Source organism: Doryrhamphus excisus, chromosome 9 (assembly GCF_030265055.1).
Source record: "Doryrhamphus excisus isolate RoL2022-K1 chromosome 9, RoL_Dexc_1.0, whole genome shotgun sequence".
Taxonomy (NCBI): domain Eukaryota; kingdom Metazoa; phylum Chordata; class Actinopteri; order Syngnathiformes; family Syngnathidae; genus Doryrhamphus; species Doryrhamphus excisus.
The window spans coordinates 6063111-6084252 of record NC_080474.1 but is presented as its reverse complement, the minus strand read 5'-3'; the positions used below and the strand labels follow the sequence as shown (position 1 = coordinate 6084252).

At 40.1% G+C, this 21142-nt stretch overlaps 1 protein-coding gene across 2 annotated transcripts; it reads left to right on the top strand.

Moving 5' to 3' along the window:
• Window positions 1–75: 75 nt before the first annotated feature.
• Window positions 76–21090, top strand: ptprna (protein tyrosine phosphatase receptor type Na). 2 transcript variants are annotated; one of them, XM_058082502.1, is made up of 24 exons: window positions 76–364; window positions 4787–4837; window positions 6837–6947; window positions 8163–8271; window positions 8352–8499; window positions 8570–8762; window positions 8838–8990; window positions 9215–9343; window positions 9428–9462; window positions 9816–10063; window positions 11153–11239; window positions 11320–11399; window positions 11516–11580; window positions 12448–12657; window positions 14466–14678; window positions 14750–14897; window positions 14972–15045; window positions 15273–15350; window positions 15465–15584; window positions 15938–16104; window positions 18095–18148; window positions 18260–18324; window positions 19690–19763; window positions 19844–21090. In XM_058082502.1, the coding sequence occupies exons 1-24, from the start codon at window positions 289–291 to the stop codon at window positions 19913–19915; spliced, it is 2760 nt and encodes a 919-aa protein (XP_057938485.1). In that variant the 5' UTR covers window positions 76–288; the 3' UTR covers window positions 19916–21090. The 2 variants fall into 2 exon arrangements, with proteins under 2 accessions (XP_057938485.1, XP_057938484.1); XM_058082501.1 differs by having other exon boundaries at window positions 14418–14678.
• The last annotated feature ends 52 nt before the right edge of the window (window positions 21091–21142 follow it).

Sequence of the window (21142 nt, the reverse complement as noted above, 5' to 3'; positions counted from 1 at the left end):
TTACGTATGAACGTACCTACGTAATTTCCGTGCTGTTGGCCACGCCCCTCAACGTCCCCACGCCCCGCCTTTTCAACGTGAGAAATGACGTTTTTCGTCCATACAGTCAGTCGCTCCCATCGTTAGCCACCAAACCTTTATTTTTATTTTTTTTTACAAAACGAACCTGATACGAATGTGAGCCCGTCTATACTGGCTCTGTATTCTTTCTGGACATGATGCTTTAAATAATAGGATTTTTTTTTTCAATTCTTCTTCTTCTGCGCTGCTGTGGCACTTGAACGCATCATGCAGCATTTGAGAACATGGAGAGTTGTGCTGCTGCTCACCATGATCTTTCACCCGGGGCTGTCAGATAGATACGGTAAGATGATGGAGATGTGGGAGGATGCTATGGGTCCAATCTCCTTCCATGTGAGCTTTGGGTCCCTATGTCAGCATCATGCACCTGTTTTTGTGTTATTCATCAGCTGTGTGGCTGTAAACATAGAAGATGACACCCTAATGAGATTTAACAACCATGGAGGAAGTGCATTAATTGTATTAATACCTCCTATGTACTTTCCTGTATTTATTATTATGTATTTGTGTCTTGTGAAAAACTGTTTCATAAGTCTAATAGTAAAATACAGCAGGCTTTTTCCAGGCAACACCCCCTTAAAATTGAACATCCGCTTCTTGATGGGATAATGTTATAATGGACAATGTGTTTGAGACTGAATAAGCAGGAAATGGACGGCTTTTGAATGCTTCTGCTGCTTGGTAAACACAGCTTTTGTAGATTTATGTTAGCCTTCAGCTCTTTTCTAACATTGTTTTATATTAGAGAAATAACATATTGAAAAAAATACATTCTATTTTGTTTTTGTGCCAAAATCAACATAGATTGAATATCATTAAACTCATATCATTTGCTTTGGGAGTTGTTGTGTACCTTGTCCATGACTGTATCCAGAATATTTTACTAAATAAAATACATGGGAATAAAATATCATGAGAAAATATGTTGCAAACAATTCTAAATAGATGTAATAACATTAAAATCAGGATAAAAATAGTATTTTCCGGTATTTACCTAGATTTTGTGTCTTGCATAAGACTATTACATTAAAATGACTGTATAGTTTCAAACTTCTTTTTTTTTAATTAGTGTTTTGTCATAATAAAACTGTAGATGTTGCCATGATAATTATATTTGCACATGTTGTCTTGAGCAAACATGGATAATTGAAAAAAAATGCAATCACACACGAGCCAGACATTAGCTCTTTTCTAACATTGTTTTATATTAGGGAAATAACATATTGAAAAAAATACATTCTATTTTGTTTTTGTGCCAAAATCAACATAGATTGAATATCATTAAACTCATATAATTTGCTTTGGGAGTTGTTGTGTACCTTGTCCAAGACTGTATACAGAATATTTTACTAAATAAAATACATGGATAGGATATTATATGAGAAAATATGTGGCGAACAATTCTAAATAGATAAAATAGGGATAAAAATAGTATTTTCCGGTATTTTCCTAGATGTTGTGTCTTGCATAAGACTATTACATTAAAATGACTGTATAGTTTCAAACTTCTTTTTTTAAATTGGTTGTTTCTCGTTATAAAACGGTAGATGTTGCCATGATAATTATATTTGCACATGTTGTCTTGAGCAAAAAAATGCAATCACACACATGAAGTTGTTTGCAATGGTTGGATACGATCCCAAATATGTTGCTTTTGTCCTTCCAAGCTGAAACACATTCCTTCTTCTCCATGAGATATACCCTTTAATTAAGATTTGCCCTGAGGCAGTACACAGATACCAGATATCTGGCAAAGAATATGCAATGTAGTTCATAATCTTTGGTATGGATGGTAGCCAGGATGAAGAAACGCGTCACTGTAATTTATGCATATCCATACCAGTTTGGTCAAGACCCAGACTGCCATTGCTATTGTTAACCGACTGCGCCTATGTTATTGTTATTGGACTAAAAACCGAGATATGTCGGAGTGACAGTAAGGAAAGGGTTGGAAGAGGTTAAAAAATGGATATACTATGTGTCCGAGAGACCAGATGGAAATAAAGCAAGGGTATAGAAGCAAATGAAGGAGGCTATAAACTGTTTTACTACAGAATAGATGTGATAAATAGAGGAGGTGTGATCCTGCAGGAAGCGTATGTAAACAGTGTTGTGGCGGTCAGGAGAGTGTCAGACAGAGCTACGGTGATGAGGAGTGAAATTGCGGGAGAATGGTAAACATTGTTAGTGCGTACGCCCCTACAAGCGGACTGCAAGTTCAAAGAGAAAAACAATTTCTGGAGCTGGATGGATGAGTTGATGCAGAGTATTCCCAGAGGTGAGAGAGTGGTAGTCTGTGCAGACGTCAATGGTTGATGAAGGAAGTAGAGGAGATGACGAGGTGATGGGCAGGCTTGGACAGATTTTGGTAGATTCATGGAAGTGTTTTGGTAAGATAGGTGCGGCATTTCTAACAAGACTGTTCAATCATCTCATGGATAATGAAAGGATGCCTTAGTAATGGAGGGGCAGTGTGTCGGTACCAATCTTTAAAAACAAGGGTTATGTTCAGTGTTATAAGTAATGAAAGCTAAGAACATTCACTTTGAAAGTCCTGATAAGTTCAGAGAAAAACAGCAGAAGTTACATTGTGTTTTTGTGTATTATGGAAAAGCGTACGCTCGAGTGCTGTGAGAGGAGCTGTGGTTTAGCATGAAAAATGATGATATGGTGGTGGTGTGTTATAGGAGTCCCAGTTGGTTTATCGTTGGAGTTCGGACTGATTGGCCCTGAACCACTTCTTGTATCGTATGGTGATTGACTCATAAGGTTAGACAGTAGGCTCCATGGACAAAATGATTGATTTTGATCTGCTGTGAGAGTAGACAGCAGGGAGAAGAAAACCTGCAAGGGGTGGAGGAATGAGCTCTAGAGGAGAGGAAAGAAGGTCAGTCCCAGCAAGACAAAACACATGTGTGTCCATGAAAGGCTTTCAGGTGGAAGAGTGAGAAATCCAGAAGTAGAGATGACGAATGTGGAGGAGTTTCGAAAGAAGAAGAAAAAGAAGAAAAAGAAGCGAGTGCCAGCAGAGTGGAGTATGGAGAAGAGTGCCAGGAATCATTTCAGACCAGACCAGCCCTGATACTATAAGGCCTGGAGCTGGAGGTGGCAAAACAGAAGATGCTTGGATTTTCACTGGGAGTGACGAGGATGGACAGGAATAGAAACAAGCAGAGCCGAGGAACAGCCCACGTTAGATGTTTAGCAGACAAGGTCAGAGAGACCCGACAGAGATGGTTTGGCTGCTTGAAAAGCAGGGATTGTGATGATATGGATACTGGAGATGGAGTTGCCTGGCAGGAGAAGAAGGGGAAGACAAGAAGGTTTCTAGGTGTGATTACAGAGGACATATAGACAAATGCATAGGACAGCGAAAGGTAGATTAGCTGTGGCGACTCCTAATAGGACAAGCCAAAGGTAGAAGAAGAAGAATTATATAAATCCAGAAATGTAATACAATGTATCAACAGTATCAAGAAAATAATATAATAATTCACTTTTATTAAATTTTGCGTATTTTTAAAAACATTTCTACTATTGTCTCTCATGTCTTCGGGCAAGAGGTGGCGTACACCCCTGGACTGGTGGCCATCCAATCACAGGGCACATATAGACAAACAACCATTCACACTCACATTCATACCTATGGACAATTTGGAGTCAGCAATTAAGCTAACATGCATGTTTTTGGAATGCGGTAGGAAAACCCACGCACGCCGAGAACATGAAAACTCCACACAGAGATGCCCAAGCGGGGAATCGAATCTGGTTTCCTAGCTGTCTGGCCTGCGCGCTAACCATTCATCCATCATGCAGCCTATACAAAATATATATCATCAATATAACAATATGAATAACAAAAAACACAGATATTTGTGAAAATAAACACAGAAGACAACCGGTGGTTGGGTCAGAGGCATGCCCATCACTGTTTTTTAAAGTCAAAGCATACGAGTGTAAATATCTTGTTTGGGCTTAAACACAATGATGATAGCTCTGCTTTTACATTATATATACATATTTAAAGCAAAAAAACAATTTATCGGGTCCCAAAATAGTTATTGATTAATTGGGTAATTGATTAACCATCGATTAATCCATTAATTTCTGAGGCACAACTTGAGATTTAACGTAGTCTTAACAATACAAAGTACTGCATATTAAATTCCACTACAGTACACAACAGATCAGTTTGTCAGAAATATTGTGTTTCGTAATATTTGAATAATACAACACAACAATATTCATAATTTATAATTTTTTGACATTTTGTTATTATGTTATTATCTTTGATTTGTAATTCAGTGCTTTCAGTGTCGCATTTCAGGTGTTGCCAATATTGCAGTGCATTGTATGATATTTTTCATGCTTTGTTTTTATTTGTCTTTGTTTTTTGTTGTTTTTCTTGACACACAAAAGCGTGAATAAAAAAAGATATTTCTCTGGAGAGCAGACAGGCAGCCAAAGATAATCATGCATTACCTGCAGCATGAGCATCTTATCTACCACCAACCACCTGCTCATTCACATACCCCCAAGGTCTTTTTTGTCTCAAGTACTTAAAAAAATCCTGGGTTTATTTTTTGTGCCTCATGTCTTGGATGATGTGTGTTTTTTTTATTTATTAGCTAGTACATGAGTTGCTATGCTCCATTGTGGACCATCACGGTTCAATGTTTTACTGCTTCCTCTCTATCTGCATCAGGTTGCCTGTTTGAGAGGAAACTGTGCTCCAGGGACCAGTTTTGCTTGGATGGTAAGCACGCATACAAAATAATCAGGTATTTGCAATACAGTACGTGTGTTTACAAAAAAAAAAAAGCCAGTTCACAAGTCAAGGATTGCAGCCTCATGTGTCCACCTTCCCCTCTCCGTTGCATTTGCCTTATCTAAACCCCGCCTCCCTGCTCTGCTGTCTCCATGGCAACACTGACATCACATGGAGGTCGGCACCCCCACAGTTGTGCTAATACAGTGATGAGTCACTCACACAGGCTTACGCACTTCTTGTGGAAAATTGCACTTACGCACATTGCACAGACGTTGCACGGAATACAAAATGGGTCTGAATATGCGCTCCGGGAGGAGACTGAACCAGAATCATGCAGAGGCATATGTTGTCCGTGTTTTTATGGCCTCTCATATGACTATGAACATGCATTTCCCAAACAGACCCACCCAGCAATTCGCCTTTTATGTAAAAGCCAAAATCCTTATGGCTAAAAATGGCTGAAAATGACATTATTTAAAATGAATAAATACATCTATAGCTAAAGAAGCAGCTGAACAATATAATTACTGACTGACATACAGGTCCACTGCTGCCCTATATAATATAATCTGCTGGATCTGGTAGAAGGTCACTGTTCCCCACTTTGTCCCGATGCAAGTAGACCACAACAGCAAAAAAAATCATAATTATTGGAAAAAGTTTTCTTCTTCGTCCAAATGAATGTCTTACTTGTTTTACAAATTCAGTGCTTCGTCGTTACCAAAGTTTATTAAAGCCATATTCATACTTCTCCTCACTTAACACCCCATAATAACAGCATGAAAAATATTTTTGGGACTGATTTTTTTGTAAATTGTCTGTACACCTACGAGACAGGATTGCTCAAGGCACAAATCAGCCTCTTTGCCTGGTACACAAGGCTAAAAAAAAAAAAAAAAACCAAACAAGGTTAAGTCATACAGCCTGTGTATATTTCCGAGTTGAAAGTAGACTGCACTCTCTGATATATAATTAGAGACTAAAAAAAACCCCCACATTAATCCCTGTTAATCTTTTCATTGTAACGATTCACAGTGTCACCGTCGCAGGCATGTTTGTGTCAGATTAAGAGGGTGTACTGAAAGACTGCAGTGACTCATCGGTGCGCCAAAATATCCTCTTGGTATACTCATTCACTGAAATTGCTGTTTGAAAAGACATATTTTCATCAAAACACGCCAACCTTCATAACTTTGCAAGTGAATATGATTCAACACAGAGGCTTTTTTTTTCCCAATGTAAACATTCTTGATTTAAAAAAAAAAAAACAGTGCAGTAAACCCAGTCCTAACTTGGAGTCATGTTAAGTCAGTCATGTGGTCGCCATGGGGTTGACAGCAGTTTTACAGCCATTGCAGACAGAGTGGCAAATGTTGAAAAGCACAACAGTGAAAGGCCACTGTGGAGGTGAGTGGCAATCAGGATAAAATGTGTGGGTTGTACTTCGGTGGTATGAGTCATTGTTAAGTGCTACTGCGGCCCCACACCATAGAAAAGTACCACCAGGGAAGCGTTTCATATTGAATACATTGGAGGGAGCAGTTTTAATAAGTATAGGCATGACAATACAAGCTATTTTATATTCATTCATTCATTTTCTACCGCTTATCTTCACGAGGGTCGCGGGCGTGCTGGAGCCTATCCCAGCTGTCTTTGGGCGTGAGGCAAGGTACACCCTGGACTGGTGGCCAGCCAATCACAGGGCACATATAGACAAACAACCATTCACACTCACATTCATACCTATGGACAATTTGGAGTCGCCAATTAACCTAGCATGTTTTTGGAATGTGGAAACCGGAGTCCCCGGAGAAAACACACGCATGCACAGGGAGAACATACAAATTCCACAAAGAGATGGCCAAGGGTGGAATTGAACTCGGGTCACCTAGCTGTGAGGCCTGCATGCTAACCACTCCTCCATTGTGCAGCTGCTATTTTACACAGTACTCTAAATTACATTATGAATGTGTGTGCTCACCAGATGGACTATTTGGTCAGTGTCGTAGTTCCAAGCAAGACCGGGTCCAGTACCAGGTGACGGTTCCTGTGCTGAAAAGAATGCAGGAAGTCCTTAAACAGCTCATGCTACAAGGTTAGTGTTTACTCCATCCTGATTTAAAAAAACAACAACAAGTAAACACACCAGTCATTCATTGGTTCAAGCTCAAAGACTAGGTAGGACAGCTCTAGAAAAACATGTCAGTCTAATAAATACAGCTAGCCAGACTAGAGATGGCCTACCTGGTATTTCAGCATAAACTAGAACAGTTGTATTAAGTCAACATAGATCTGTCCTATCGAGTCTTTGAGCATGGATGAGAGACGATGAGAGGGGTCCTATCTAGTCATAATAGCACTATCCTATATAGCCAGGCTACAGGTGTCCTATATACAGTAATCCTTGAGCATGAACTAGAGGGGACAGATCGAGTCTTATGTACAGCAGCACGACATCAGTTCATGCTCAAACAATAGGTGTCCTATCCAGTACATGCTGAAATACTAGGTAGGACAAAGAAGGACAGCTCCAGTCTTATCTAACATGGCAAGGCTTCTTCAGTTTATGCTCAAACAATAGGTAGGACAGCTCGAGTTAGAGGTGCCCTATTCACTTCATGCCCAAAGACTAGATAGGACAGCTCCAGCCTGACTAGAATAGCCCTGCAAACATGTCAGCTAGTCAAATTACGGCTGTTCTACCTTGTCAGACTAGAAGTGGCCTACCTAGTCTGAGCTACATGGGCTTTTAGGTGCGGTAAGTAGTCTCTGAGCATGAATGAGTGGGTGGTGTCCTACCTAGTCATAATAGCACTATCCTATATAGTCAGGCTACATGTGTCCTTTATGATCCTTGAGCATGAACTAGAGGGGACAGATCTAATCTTATGTACAGCAGCACGACATCAGTTCATGCTCAAACAATAGGTGTCCTATCCAGTTCATGCTTAAATACTAGGTAGGACAAAGAAGGACAGCTCTAGTCTTAACTAACATGGCAAGGCTTCTTCAGTTTATGCTCAAACAATAGGTAGGACAGTTTGAGTTAGAGGTGCCCTATTCACTTCATGCCCAAAGACTAGATAGGACAGCTCCAGCCTGACTAGAATAACCCTCCAAACTCGAAGTGGCCTACCTAGTCTGAGCTACATGGGCTTATAGGTGCGGTCAGTAGTCTCTGAGCATGAATGAGTGGGTGGTGTCCTACCTAGTCAAACTAGAACTGCCCTATATAGTCAGACATTCTTATTATTCAGATTTAAGCACACAAATAATATCAATAAAGTACTTCCTGTACTTGTTTCTGTAGGTCTTTCCTGGCAGGACGACATCACCCAGTATATTTTATCAAAGGAACTGAAGAGAGTTCCTCACGTCACCCAGTCAGACAAACCAAACTCTTCTTCACCAATATCTCTGTAAGTTCTCTCCAACTCTGTAAGTTCTCTCCATGCACCTGTCTGTCCTAATTCTGCCTGGTTTCCAACTGGGTTTCAAGATCCAAACAGCAGGGCCCCCATCACTACAACTCCAAGTCAGGGTCGGTACCGCCTGCGGGCAAATACATGGACTACATGATTGTTGAGCCGCCTCAGACACCACTACAAATGCAAACAGCCTCCATCGATCCATATACGTACCACCAGGTAAGATGGAGTGTGTATGCCAGGCAAATAGTTGGACTGTGGTTAAACATCCAAATCCCTTAATTTATAGCACAGACACCAAGATGAGGCAGAGAGATCTGTCATTGGCGGCGGTGGCTATGCTCGCACCCCTTCATGGTCGCAGGCCAATCAGAGAGGGCGAGAACGAGACAGGCAACTCCTTCAAGAGGCTTTGTCCCTCTATTTGGCTTCTGCACCACCCTCTTACCGTCATCGCGGATCCACCGCCATGGCTTCTGCAGGTATAAAATGGAATTGCAGGTACAATTAAATGCATCCAGATGGAAAGTCTATAGCAGCTTGAACTATATCCTCAGGTCTGCCTTACTATGATGACCTGCAACTGGAGGTTCCGGTGGACTATGTTGAAGATTACACCCTAGAGGAGAGACTGGGTACTATGAACCGGCAGCCGCCGCTTCAAAATAAGAAGGTTTCTCAAGGCTACAGCGCTCAGTTTGGAAGCAGTGGTGAGAAAACAACAATACTTTTTGTTACTTATCCCCTCTCGACCCAGAAAAATAGAAGTCATTGAGGTTTTGTTGAATGACATATCACTAGAAATGCATCCTAACCACAGCAGAGCAAGAACGTTTATCCTTGAAGAGTGTGTTGCATTCAAAGTAAGGTTGTGAAAGTGCATGACTGGGTCTCAGGAGGATAAATATACAACATTTTGCCATCCTGTGTTTAGACGGCTTGCTGCAGAGGATGTCAGATGTCCTACAGAGATACAGAGTGGACCCCAAAGAGCTCAGTCAAGAGCAGCTCTACAAACTAGCCCTCATACTGCAGCTCTTGCAGACCCAAGACAGGACACAAGGTATCGTTTGGACACTACCAAAGCTTCTTGACATGCTTGGATGGAGAATGTCTGTTCCTATTAGTGTCTCCATCTTTTCCACAGATCCAAATGAGAAGGATCTCCTCACACTCAAGGAGGTGTGTTACCATTTCCTGTAATGTTTTCTCAGTGCACAAATAGAAGCTGTCGAGCATACATCTCAGAACCTCTTAATGTAAACAGTAAACAGTACAGTTCCCTGCAGACGTATTGTAACAATGAGGCTTTACAGACTGCATTTAGAGGTGAAAACAACATGAAAACCAAAGACCTGTCAGTGGGTTGTAAATATTAGAGATTTACAGTGGTCATAGCCATTTGGAATTCCCTGAAGAATAAATAAAGCACTGGTGTATGAACAGACAGTAACAGACGTCAAACAGGTAGAGGAAATACATCAGAGGATGATAACAGAAACATTGTGAGAGCTGACTCTGATTCTTCTGAACAGATGCAGCTCTTAAAAACAGACAGCATGCCCAAGAAGCCGGAGAGGCCTGCCTCTGCCGATGCACCTCAAACCCTCAGACCCTTAGCCACAACTACACCGTCTACGAAGATTACAAAGCCCCCACCAACTGTCCGTCAGTCCCCATTGGTTTCTCCCGAAGACGGAGACAACACGGAGAAGCAGGCACCACCACAACTTGACGACACTGGAGACAAGGAGGAATATGGCTACATAGTCACCAACCAGAGGTCAGTACTACAGGAATACCTGGGAAACAAACCTTGTATGCCAAATACTACAACTAATTGTTGTAGTTTGATGATAATAGATTGTCCTCGAACCTAAATAAAACTAAAATCATGAAAGGACACGCACCAGCAAATACAAATAGACGGTGTGGACATTGAAAGGGTGAACGAAAATACATTTCTGGGGATCACAATAGATGAAAATATGAGCTGAAAAAACCTCATATTACAAATATACAACATAAGGTGGCCAGAAATATTTTAGTATTGAACAAAGCAAAACTTGTTCTCAATCAGAAATCACTCTCTGGTTCTAGCATATCTTACTTATTGTGTGGAAATATGGGGTAATAACTATAAAAGCAAACTTCACTCGCTAAATGTACTGCAAAAAAGGTCAGTAAGGATAATTCATAATGCCGCCTACAGAGAACATACTAACTCCTTATTTCTAAAATCACAAATACTTCAACTTGCTGATATAGTTAATTTTCAAACAGCTAAAATAATGCATAAGGCTAAAAACAACCAATTACCTAAAAATGTCATCTTCTCTACAAGAGAGGAGAAATATGATCTCAGGGAAGAACTACATTTGAAACACTTATATGCTAGGACTACGTTAAAAAGCCATAGCATTTCAGTATGTGGAATCAAACTATGGAATGGATTGAGTAAGGAAATCAAACAATGCACAACGATGAGCCAATTCAAGAAACAATACAAGCAGTTGATGTTTGCTAAATACAAGGATGAAGAGTCTTGAACCAGTCATGATGTGCTATATATATCACTATATTGACACTTACTATGGTACCCATTATGTCATTGGATGGTCATATGCATTATTAATTAATGCATTATTTAAAAAAAATCACCATAAACTGTATTATGGAAAGCAGGAAGTGAACAAATGTAACAGTTACTGATTGTAAAAGTACCAGATGGAGGGGTAGGATTTAATAAGCTTTGCTTCTTCCTACTCCTTTTGGACATGTGGAACTGTGAACTGATTATGTGATGCATTCAATTGTAATCTGATGCATGTTCAAATAAAATAAAACCATTACCATTACTTGTCCTTCCCAGTCATCTGAGTTTATATGATGGAGTGAAGTTGTTGGGACTACTTGCAGAGAGGATACACTTGGCAACCAGCAGCTTCATCAATATAAGGTATCGCCGTCACCATCATATGAGTTTACAATACAGTATGACTCGGTTTTTCACTCTGTGCATTGGTTTTGTGCCGTTAGCGTGGTCGGACCTGCACTGACTTTCCGTCTCCGTCAGAATGAACACAACATGACTGCTGCAGAGGTGGCAGCTAAAGCCGGTGAGACGAGCAAAACAAACATACGCAAACACACACATTGAAATAGAACGTCACCTAGCATTCGTTATTTGTTTCTCCCTGACTAAACAATGTTTCGGTTTGTTTTTTTACTACAGTATCGGAAAAGAACTTCCTGGAAACGGAGACGAGCCTGAAGATTGTACAGAGCGGAGTGGGAGAGGTAGTTTGTACACATGCACAAACATGAGTACTGATAAATAAATGAAGTAGTATTCGTTGCATCATTATTCCTGCCAATCAGGACAAACCAATGTCTAAGCTGCAAGCTACTTGTCTCTAAATTTTACTTTAAAATACAATAAATAATTTTTCCAAACTGGACTTTCACACGTACACTCACCACAGCATGTGCACAGCATTTTACCGACTGCATGTTCTGCGCGTGTGTGTGTGAACAAGGCGGAACAAATGAGCGCCGTCGCAGCATAACAAGTACCGTTTTACTTGTTGCCATGGTGCTTTGTCTCCTCACCCCCACTGTGGCGCCCAGATCCCAGGTGCTATGACAACAGGTGTCATTAAGCTATCCTCCAGTTCCCACATAACCGCCTGCATCTCAATCATCACCAGTCATCTCTTAAATCATAGATTATCAGCAAAAATTACAATATTCAATATGACAGGCACAGCACTGCAGTATGTATTTTTGTGAGTGATCTTAAAATGATAGCAAAGCTTGTCATTATATTAAATGAATTAATATGCACAAGTCATCATCAGGTTTCACAATCTGCATATACAAGCAGCTCTGTTCACTTCAATAGAATTATGGAACATGCCACTTTGACTTTTAAGCCGTCTGTCTCTTTACCGTCATGCATTGTTACAGTGACAGGGTGAAACGAGTGACCTTTCTGCTTCTCGTCTCCGAAAGGAGGAGGCTTGAGAGCCAATCCCCCTGTGGCTCTCGGCTCTTAGATGAATAGATGTACACTGAGAAGATCATGTCCCGTCTTCTTTGTCTACGTACCCGTATCATTCTCACTTGTTCTCTGTGCTTGTGTGTGTTTTTATTTTTTTTTTCCAGAGGACAAATGCACAGGGTCTCCCTCAGGTAACCAGGGTTTCCCAGGGCTCCAGCGGGACGGTTATCACACTGGTTTCCATGGCAGTCGTAGGAGGAGTGTTGATACTGGCTGTGGCCGTCGCTTGCCTCAGGCACTACGCTCACCAAGTGGCCAATGGCAAACTGGGTCTGGGGCCAGAGGGAGGAGCCGAAACACACTTTGATTATCAGGTAAGGCGACTGCAAAAAAATATATATACACGTATATTATTGTGTGAATGTGGAGAGGCAAGCGTTGACATTAGGGTTATTTTGCATCAAAGTGTTAGTGAGTCGGTAAACCTCACTTCACGACACCTTAATTTGTGTTGGACAAAGTAGTCGCACAATGCCTGGAACGTGGTTCGAACCCAGCAATCAATTACAAAACCCAAGTCATTACCACACAGACGAAGGCTTTCAATCATGAGTGATGCCCCCTGCACCATTTCCACATTTCTACCCGCAGTTTGACACCCCTGTACAACTCTAAGCTCTGTTTCTTTGAAGAGAAAAACACCCCGAATCAAGATGGCAGTCCCTCCACTGTGCCGTGTAGAAAATGGCATGGCAGTAGCGTTGGAGGCCAACACCAGAAAATAAGACTTTTTCCAACTTCCACTTTTCCAAGTACCAATTCCAAACAAGGCAATTTTGTGGTGTTGGAGACAAGGACTTTGAAGCTGTGTTTTTGTTCTTAAAAAAATCTATCTCTCACAGATGCCATCTGATGGTTATTGGACTGCACTCAGCACCAGTAACAACCTTGACGGACACCCACTTGATGTTTTTGTTCCAACGCCCCTCGGGACCTTTTAAGTTTAAAAAAGTTTGTGTCCAATCTCAGCAGCAATGGTGTGCTGCGAGAGAAAGATATTATTTACATTGTGAATACCTGACAGAAAATAACATTGAATCCACATTTTTTTTGATTACCGTAATTTCCGGACTATAGAGAGCACCTGATTATAAGCCTCACCCACTACATTTTTAGAGGAAAACCGATTTTGTACATTCACAAGCCGCACCTGTATACACATTAAAACATGTAAAAGACGGTACACAGAGAGAGTTTTCAAAGTTTTAATAACATAACTTAACAATAATAATAATATAACTTTCTTGACAAACGGTGCCTGTGACGCGGCAGTAAAACGGTAGCAACATGCTAACAACACAATAGCTTTTTTTCGTCTTTTTACATTGCTTCAGTTCTTCCCGCTGCCGTTTCCAGCGTCTCACCATCGATTCGTGTATGCCAAGTTTCCTTCTTTATCGGACAGCTCGGTTGCTTTTAGCTTGAAAGCTGCGTCATATGCCTTTCTTTTTGCATTTTCCATGACGAGGGTATGTTCACGCTAATTTAATTTATGCACAAAACGAGAAGTTGCAGTCTTCCTCGACGCATATATTCCACCGGTATTAATCTTACCTTTTCTACTCGAGAGCCCCTGGCGGCCGTTAGAAAAATTACATATAAATTGGCCGCATCACTGAATAAGAAAGTTTGGGGAAAAAGTAGCGGCTTATAGTCCGGAATTTACGGTAAATAGTTGATTAATTGGATAATGGATTAATCACTGTATATACTGATTATATTTCACATTGATACCACCTCATAAGCAGGGGTATTTCTATGAAAATACGTCTTTTATGAGCAGTGACCAAGCCAAAATGTGAGCTTTTGTTGGGTGATATCACGGAGGGAAAGCAATGATGCCGCAATGATACCATGTCATCATCTTAAAGCACTAACAAAGTATCCAACTACATAAATCAAACGTCATCACTAAGCTTCTCCAAGCCTTTAGAGACGTACCAAGGGGATGGTATGCTGTGATGTACGTATATACCTCAGAATCGTGGCATATTCCACACACACTGCTGTAGATTTTATTTCATTTTTTTATGTATCACACTTGCGCCTCTTCCCGTCTGTATTGCACATTCAGGAGCTATGTCGGCAGCACATGGCGTCCAAATCCTCTCTGTGCCGCCAGGACTGTGTGGGCGGCGGGAGCAGCGGGATGGCGGCTTCCGGGGGCGCCACCGGCGGCCGTCGAGGAACGGACACGTCCCGTGTGAGCAGCGTTTCCTCCCAGTTCAGCGACGGCCCTCAGCACAGCCCCTCCTCGACCCATAGCTCAACTCCATCCTGGAGCGAGGAGCCCGCACAGTCAAATATGGATATCTCCACCGGTCATGTGATTCTGGTGAGCGAAGAATCAATCAAGGGGTCACGCCGGCATCAATGCTAAAATGCTAATGTATTTGTGTCTGTCAGGCCTATATGGAGGACCACCTTCGTAACAAGGACCGCCTTCAGAAGGAGTGGGAGGCCTTGTGCTCCTACCAGGCTGACCCCAGCTCAGTGGCTGTTGCGCAAACTCCCATCAACATGGACAAAAACAGACAAGCTGAGTCGCTCCCATGTCAGTTCATCCACCAAAACAACAACTCACTCATTTTTTTTGGGAATTCCTACAAATTCTCCCTTTTATTCCAGATGATCACTCACGTGTGAAGCTGAAACGGGAACAAAACCCCAGAAAACTAGATTACATCAACGCCAGCTTCATTGTAAGCATATTTTCAAATCACTCATTTTATTAATTAACATTCAATTGTTTGTAGCGACTTAGCTTAAGTGCCTCACTCGCTCATTACACAAGTCAAACACACACAATGTAAGTGCACCACGTTGATTATGCAAGTATCCATATACACACTTGTATACCACTATGTATACAAAACAATGTTTCCGCAAAGCATGCTGGGTAACTTATGTGTTATTGCACTACCTCTAGTCTGATCATGACCCCCGGCAGCCCGCTTATATCGCCACTCAGGGCCCTCTGACTCACACTGTGGCAGATTTTTGGCAGGTTAGTCCATGACTGTACTACACACACACTGAATTCTATACATAAAAATGTACTGTATAACAGTGAAAGTGAAAACTAAAGGACAAATGGTGCTTTGGTCTCCCTAATGTGCAGATGGTTTGGGAGAACGGTTGCACTGTGATAGTGATGATGTCTGCTCTAGTGGAGGATGGACAGAAACAAAGCGAGCGGTACTGGCCTGATGAAGGTTCATCGCTGTATCACATCTATGAGGTGAGTTTTGTTCAAAATGTTAAGCTACTGTGGCATTTATTTGTTTTTAGCTAAAGAAATGCATGGTTTTATTTCGTAAAATGTCTACCCCTGGTGGCAAACTATGGTAGTGCTAACCCAACACTTATTTGTTTTTAGCTAAAGAAATGCAATGGTTTAGTTTGGTAAAATGTCTACCCCTGGTGGCAAACTATGGTAGTGCTAAACCCAACATATCTTCCACTGCACATGTTGCAACATTGGCATTTCAAAATGAGGAAATAAATTGTCTCAATGTGTCTCCTGCAGTTTGAGATGTTTATTTTTATTTTGGGATTTTCTTACCTTCTTCCACCTCTTGTTATTCCTCTCAGGTGAACCTGGTGTCAGAGCATATCTGGTGCAAGGACTTCCTGGTGCGTAGCTTCTACCTGAAGAATGTTCAGACACAAGAGACAAGAACCTTAACACAGTTTCATCTGCTGAGTTGGCCGGCTGATGGCATCCCCACTTCCACGCGACCCCTGCTTGATTTCCGCAGGTGTGAACACACATACACAACATTATTCCATACATGTGCTTAATGCTCTCCTCCGATTTTGACACAACATTTGCAATAAGAATGACTGTTGTGATTATTGAGTTAGATTCCACTACAGAACCCTCCCCTGTCTCTTCGATATGTTTCATAATCAATGAACAGATGGAATGGGAGTCACGGTGTAGCCTTTAACCTTGTTCTCATTCTAGCGTTGGAGGCTAATGAAGGCATTTCTCCAAACATATAAAACAAAAACAGCACTTTGGAAATAAATAAATAAATAAAATATTAATATAATATATTAATTAAATAAATATAATATATAATAATAATATATTAATTTAATTAATTAAAAAAAGAAATAATTCACTATTAATTGTGCCTAATTCTAACACATAGTAGTTGTGTTCAGATTCAATAGCATTTCAGTCAAACTAAGTAGTGTTCATTATTGCCACAATTCATGTACACATTTTTTGCTATAATATGTCTGATGAAGGTCAAACGAACCGAAACTTTACCTGAATAAACTAATGAATGAGAGCGAAAACCTCTTTTTGAACTCTATGTCTGCTATTAAACATGACAATTATAAAATGAACAAAAACAATTATTGAAATGAAAGTACAGCCGAAGTCAAGGCAACACTTAAAAATGTAAGCCTTAAAAATATTAATTCAATTCATCATAAAATAATAGCAGCAATAAGAAGTAATTGTAGAAAACCACTTTTCTATAATGAAGTTCTGGGCTGCAAATGGTGCATTGATTTTTCAGCTGACTGATGTCATGTGACATTTGTTTTTTGGGTTCCAGTATTTTTAGTATTAGTAAATTTCTTTAAGTGCAACAATCACTTGTCACCACCTTTTATTTATCATATTTTATCCCACATGATTTAACATTTCTCTGCCATGTTATGACTTTCCTCAAACATGCATGTGCAAAATAATAATAATAATAAAATAAATTTAAAAAGAAATAATTCACAATTAATTGTGCATAATTCTAACACATAGTAGTTGTGTTCAGATTCAATAGCATTTCAGTCAAACTAAGTAGCGTTCATTATTGCCACAATTCATGTACACAGTGTTTGCTATTGAACATGACAATTATAAAATGAACAAAAACAATTATTGAAATGAAAGTACAGCCGAAGTCAAGGCAACACTTAAAAATGTAAGCCTTAAAAATATTAATTAAATTCATCATAAAATAATAGCAGCAATAAGAAGTAATTGTAGAAAACCACTTTTCTGTAATGAAGTTCTGGGCTGCAAATGGTGCATTGATTTTTCAGCTGACTGATGTCATGTGACATTTGTTATTTGGGTTATGGTATTTTTAGTATTAGTGCAACAATCACTTGTCACCACCTTTTATTTATTATCTTTTATCCCAACATTTCTCTGCCATGTTATGACTTTCCTCCCTTAAACATGCATGTGCAAACTTGGCCTCAAACGGACCCATCATGAACCGTTATCAAGATGGCGATACCATCAACAGCATCATCATCACATCCATCCCTTGTCCATGTCCGTGTCCATGTCCGTGTCCATTCCTCGCTCCCTCTCCCTCTCTCTCTCTCCCTCTGTCCCAGTGCACGTCGAGATAGGTTTGTGCTCGAACATCTCCCAGTGTCATTTTTGCGGTTTGCAGCTAGTACTCTGGCTCCAGTTGCATAGTCACAAAAATGAGCATTGGCAGGTGTGACTAGCTACTGCAAGAGGGACAGTGAACCCATTTTTCTTGACGGTTTTACCACATCTCTCTTTGCTACCTTCTTCATATCACCAACGTGTTTCATTATCACTCCCATTGCTTGTAATTCAATCCCAATTTAGTACAAAGTACCTGTTGCTATGTAATCTTATGTATGCATTCAGTAATCTTTTCAAAATAACTATTTCATTAATTCATACATATTCCTGCTATGTGTTTTTTGCTTTTTCTTTTCCTATTTTCTCTTGCTTATGCTTTTCAGGAAGGTGAATAAATGCTACAGAGGTCGCTCCTGTCCAATAATTGTTCACTGCAGGTAAAAAAAAAACGTCTTTCCAATGCACTTCCCAATGGTTGTCTATTTGTTGTCTATAACACTCATTCAATGTGCTCTGACCTTTCCTTTGCTGTATGGCAACCACCACAGTGATGGCACCGGAAGGACCGGCACATACATCCTCATTGATATGGTGCTGAATCGCATGGCTAAAGGTGAGACTGTTGTTTAGATCTCTGATGAGCAGAAGGCAAAAACTAGAAAGACTAACATACTGATATACTGGACAAAAAAAGACTGATGTCCCATTTTGGGTCTCGATGCTCAGTTTGGGAAACATTGCTCTAGATTATGGCAGCAATGGTGCAAAAGGTTGTTTCCTCAATGTTTCCCAACCATGTTTTATATAAATAAATTTCCAAATATGAAAAAACACACAAAAGTATTTCTAGACTATCTTTAACGTGTCTTATGTGGCCTTTTCACTTTCAGTTTTCACATTTCAAGCAAGTTAATACTTCATTAAATTAAATGAAAATTGACCTAGCTACAAATCACAACCCTGGTATTAATAATTTACACCAGGGTTCGGGAACATTTTTCGCTAGCACAGCCATGAAAGACAATTTTTTTAAAATATATTTACATGGCTTTCAATCAATCCCTCACCATTGCTAAAGTACCAGCTTGCTTCCATTTTGGACGGCATCTTTTGGAATGCATTTTTCCGACATTCCCCCACTGGATATTCAGCTCCTCCATCTTTCTTTCTTTGTGCCATCTTCTTCGGGAAAAGTGTTTGGTGTGTTAAGCGTGAAGTTCCCGTCTTGACCACTTAATGACCCGGTAGTCATAGTCAATCATGTATACAGGAAGGGCAGCCATTGTTGTTAGAAAATGGATGCAGAAAAGATGCATTAAAATACATAATGTTTTATATTCTAATTTTTTTTATAATTTCAGTAACATTTTACTTGAATTTGAGCCAGACGCAGACATCAAAAGAACCACAAAGGTTCCCGACCCCTGATTTAGGGGTTACTCCTGGTTAACAAGTACAACAAAATTCTTCCACTCAAGCGGACAATTGTCAAATACTAAAAACCAGTGGGGGCTGTGCATTTAATTTTATCACACCTCTTAAAACCACTACATTAACATCGCAGTTATACAAACAATATACAATATGCAATATACTAAGTTCTATGTGAAGTATTTCCATAATGCCTCATATTAACTCACTAGCAAGATCTCGATGTATAGACTGGTTATATATCTCATCTCGTTTCATATTCTCTACATACTGTATTGTAGATAACTCTGGGAAAAACTGTTGATTTTGTTAATACTTGGGTTGTTTATATTGTTTATTTTTCTATATTGTGTATTTTGTACTGCTTAACTGACTCTGTACTCTTGCTGCTGTGCAATACAAATTTCCCCACTGAGGGACGAATAAAGGCATATCTTAATCTTAATCTTAATCATGTTTAGTGTTTAGGCCAGCAGAGAAGGTTTTGCTGGCCCTGATGGTAGTATATACAGTATTTTTAATGAAATACTGCTTCTCATGTCATTAGGCGTCAAGGAGATTGACATTGCTGCCACATTGGAGCACATTAGAGACCAGAGACCCGGCCTCGTTCGCACCAAGGTACTAATACTTTGCCATCTCCTGTATGCGTGTGTACAGTAAATGTAATCACTGCTTTCTTTCCTCCTTTTCACAATCAGGACCAGTTTGAGTTTGCACTGACAGCTGTAGCCGAGGAGGTGAATGCCATCTTGAAAGCTTTGCCACAGTGAACTGCAGCAATAGAGGACACAAACACGACGCAAAACCACCCGAAAATATTGTAAAACGCCCACTTCCGCCAGAGGTCTCAGAAGAACTTAAGTGCATCCGGTATTTTATCATTTACTTGACTGAATTTTTTCCAAAACTTGTAATGTAAATGTTAAATGCGTGAATACATTTGTCAAATTGTAAGACAAAATTGTAAAACATACACAGTGCCTGTGTGAATTCTGAGTTTTGCTGTACCAGAAAACTGTACTCTACTGTCTTGTTTGTGTCAATTTTGAGCTCAAGTTTTATGGAGATTGTTTTCGTCCATGTTTTATCAGATTATGTACTTTGAACAGCGATACGTGCGCATCGTTGCTTTCTTAATTGAATCGCATGAATCAGTTCATGATCACATACTACATAGGACGCACGTCCTATCTGATGAAAAACTCAAAAGGCTATCTATTGGTGCAGGATCCAAAGTAATTCAGCTCCCGTACTAGCATCACAGACTAGCTGTCCTACTTAGTCAAAGACTGAAAGACTTAACAGGTCAGCTTTAGTCTGAGCTGTTCTATTTAGTCATAGACTCAAAATGCTAGATAGGATCTGCGGTATTACTCGGGACTCAATCTCCCAGACGTGAGCTGTCCTATCTAGTCTTTGAGCCGATAAAGCTTGCCTACTTTGGATCCTGCACCAACCTGTCAAGACTACCCGGTCAGTAATAATCACTTCCAGCTGACCTATCTAGTCTTTGAGAACTTCGGTCTTGTCAGACTTAAGATGTTCTATCAATACAAAAGACTAGATAGGACAGCTATACTCTTGAGAGGTTTGTACAGATCCTAAGTAGTACTTATTTTCAACACTTTGGATGCTGCTGGAACCCCTCTTTAATCAACTGACGAGGCCTACTTTGGATCCTACTTTGGATTTTTTTTTGTCAGACTAGGAAGTCTGTCGTCTGTCTTATCAAAGATACGGAGACTAGATAGGACAGCGTGGATGAATGAGCGTATTCCAAGGCATCTGCTTGCTGCAGATCACCCTCACGTTTTTGTTGTTCGGTTTCTGTGCAGCAATGTGATTAATGTAAATACTTTCCTGAGATGATTGTATTTATTTCGTGTAGCAGAAAGATAAAATATCTATAAAAAATGTATTTTTGACTTGATAAATAAATGTGATGTGATGCAGCAAAAAAAAAAACGTGGCAGTCTTTTTGCCTTAAAGTAAACACA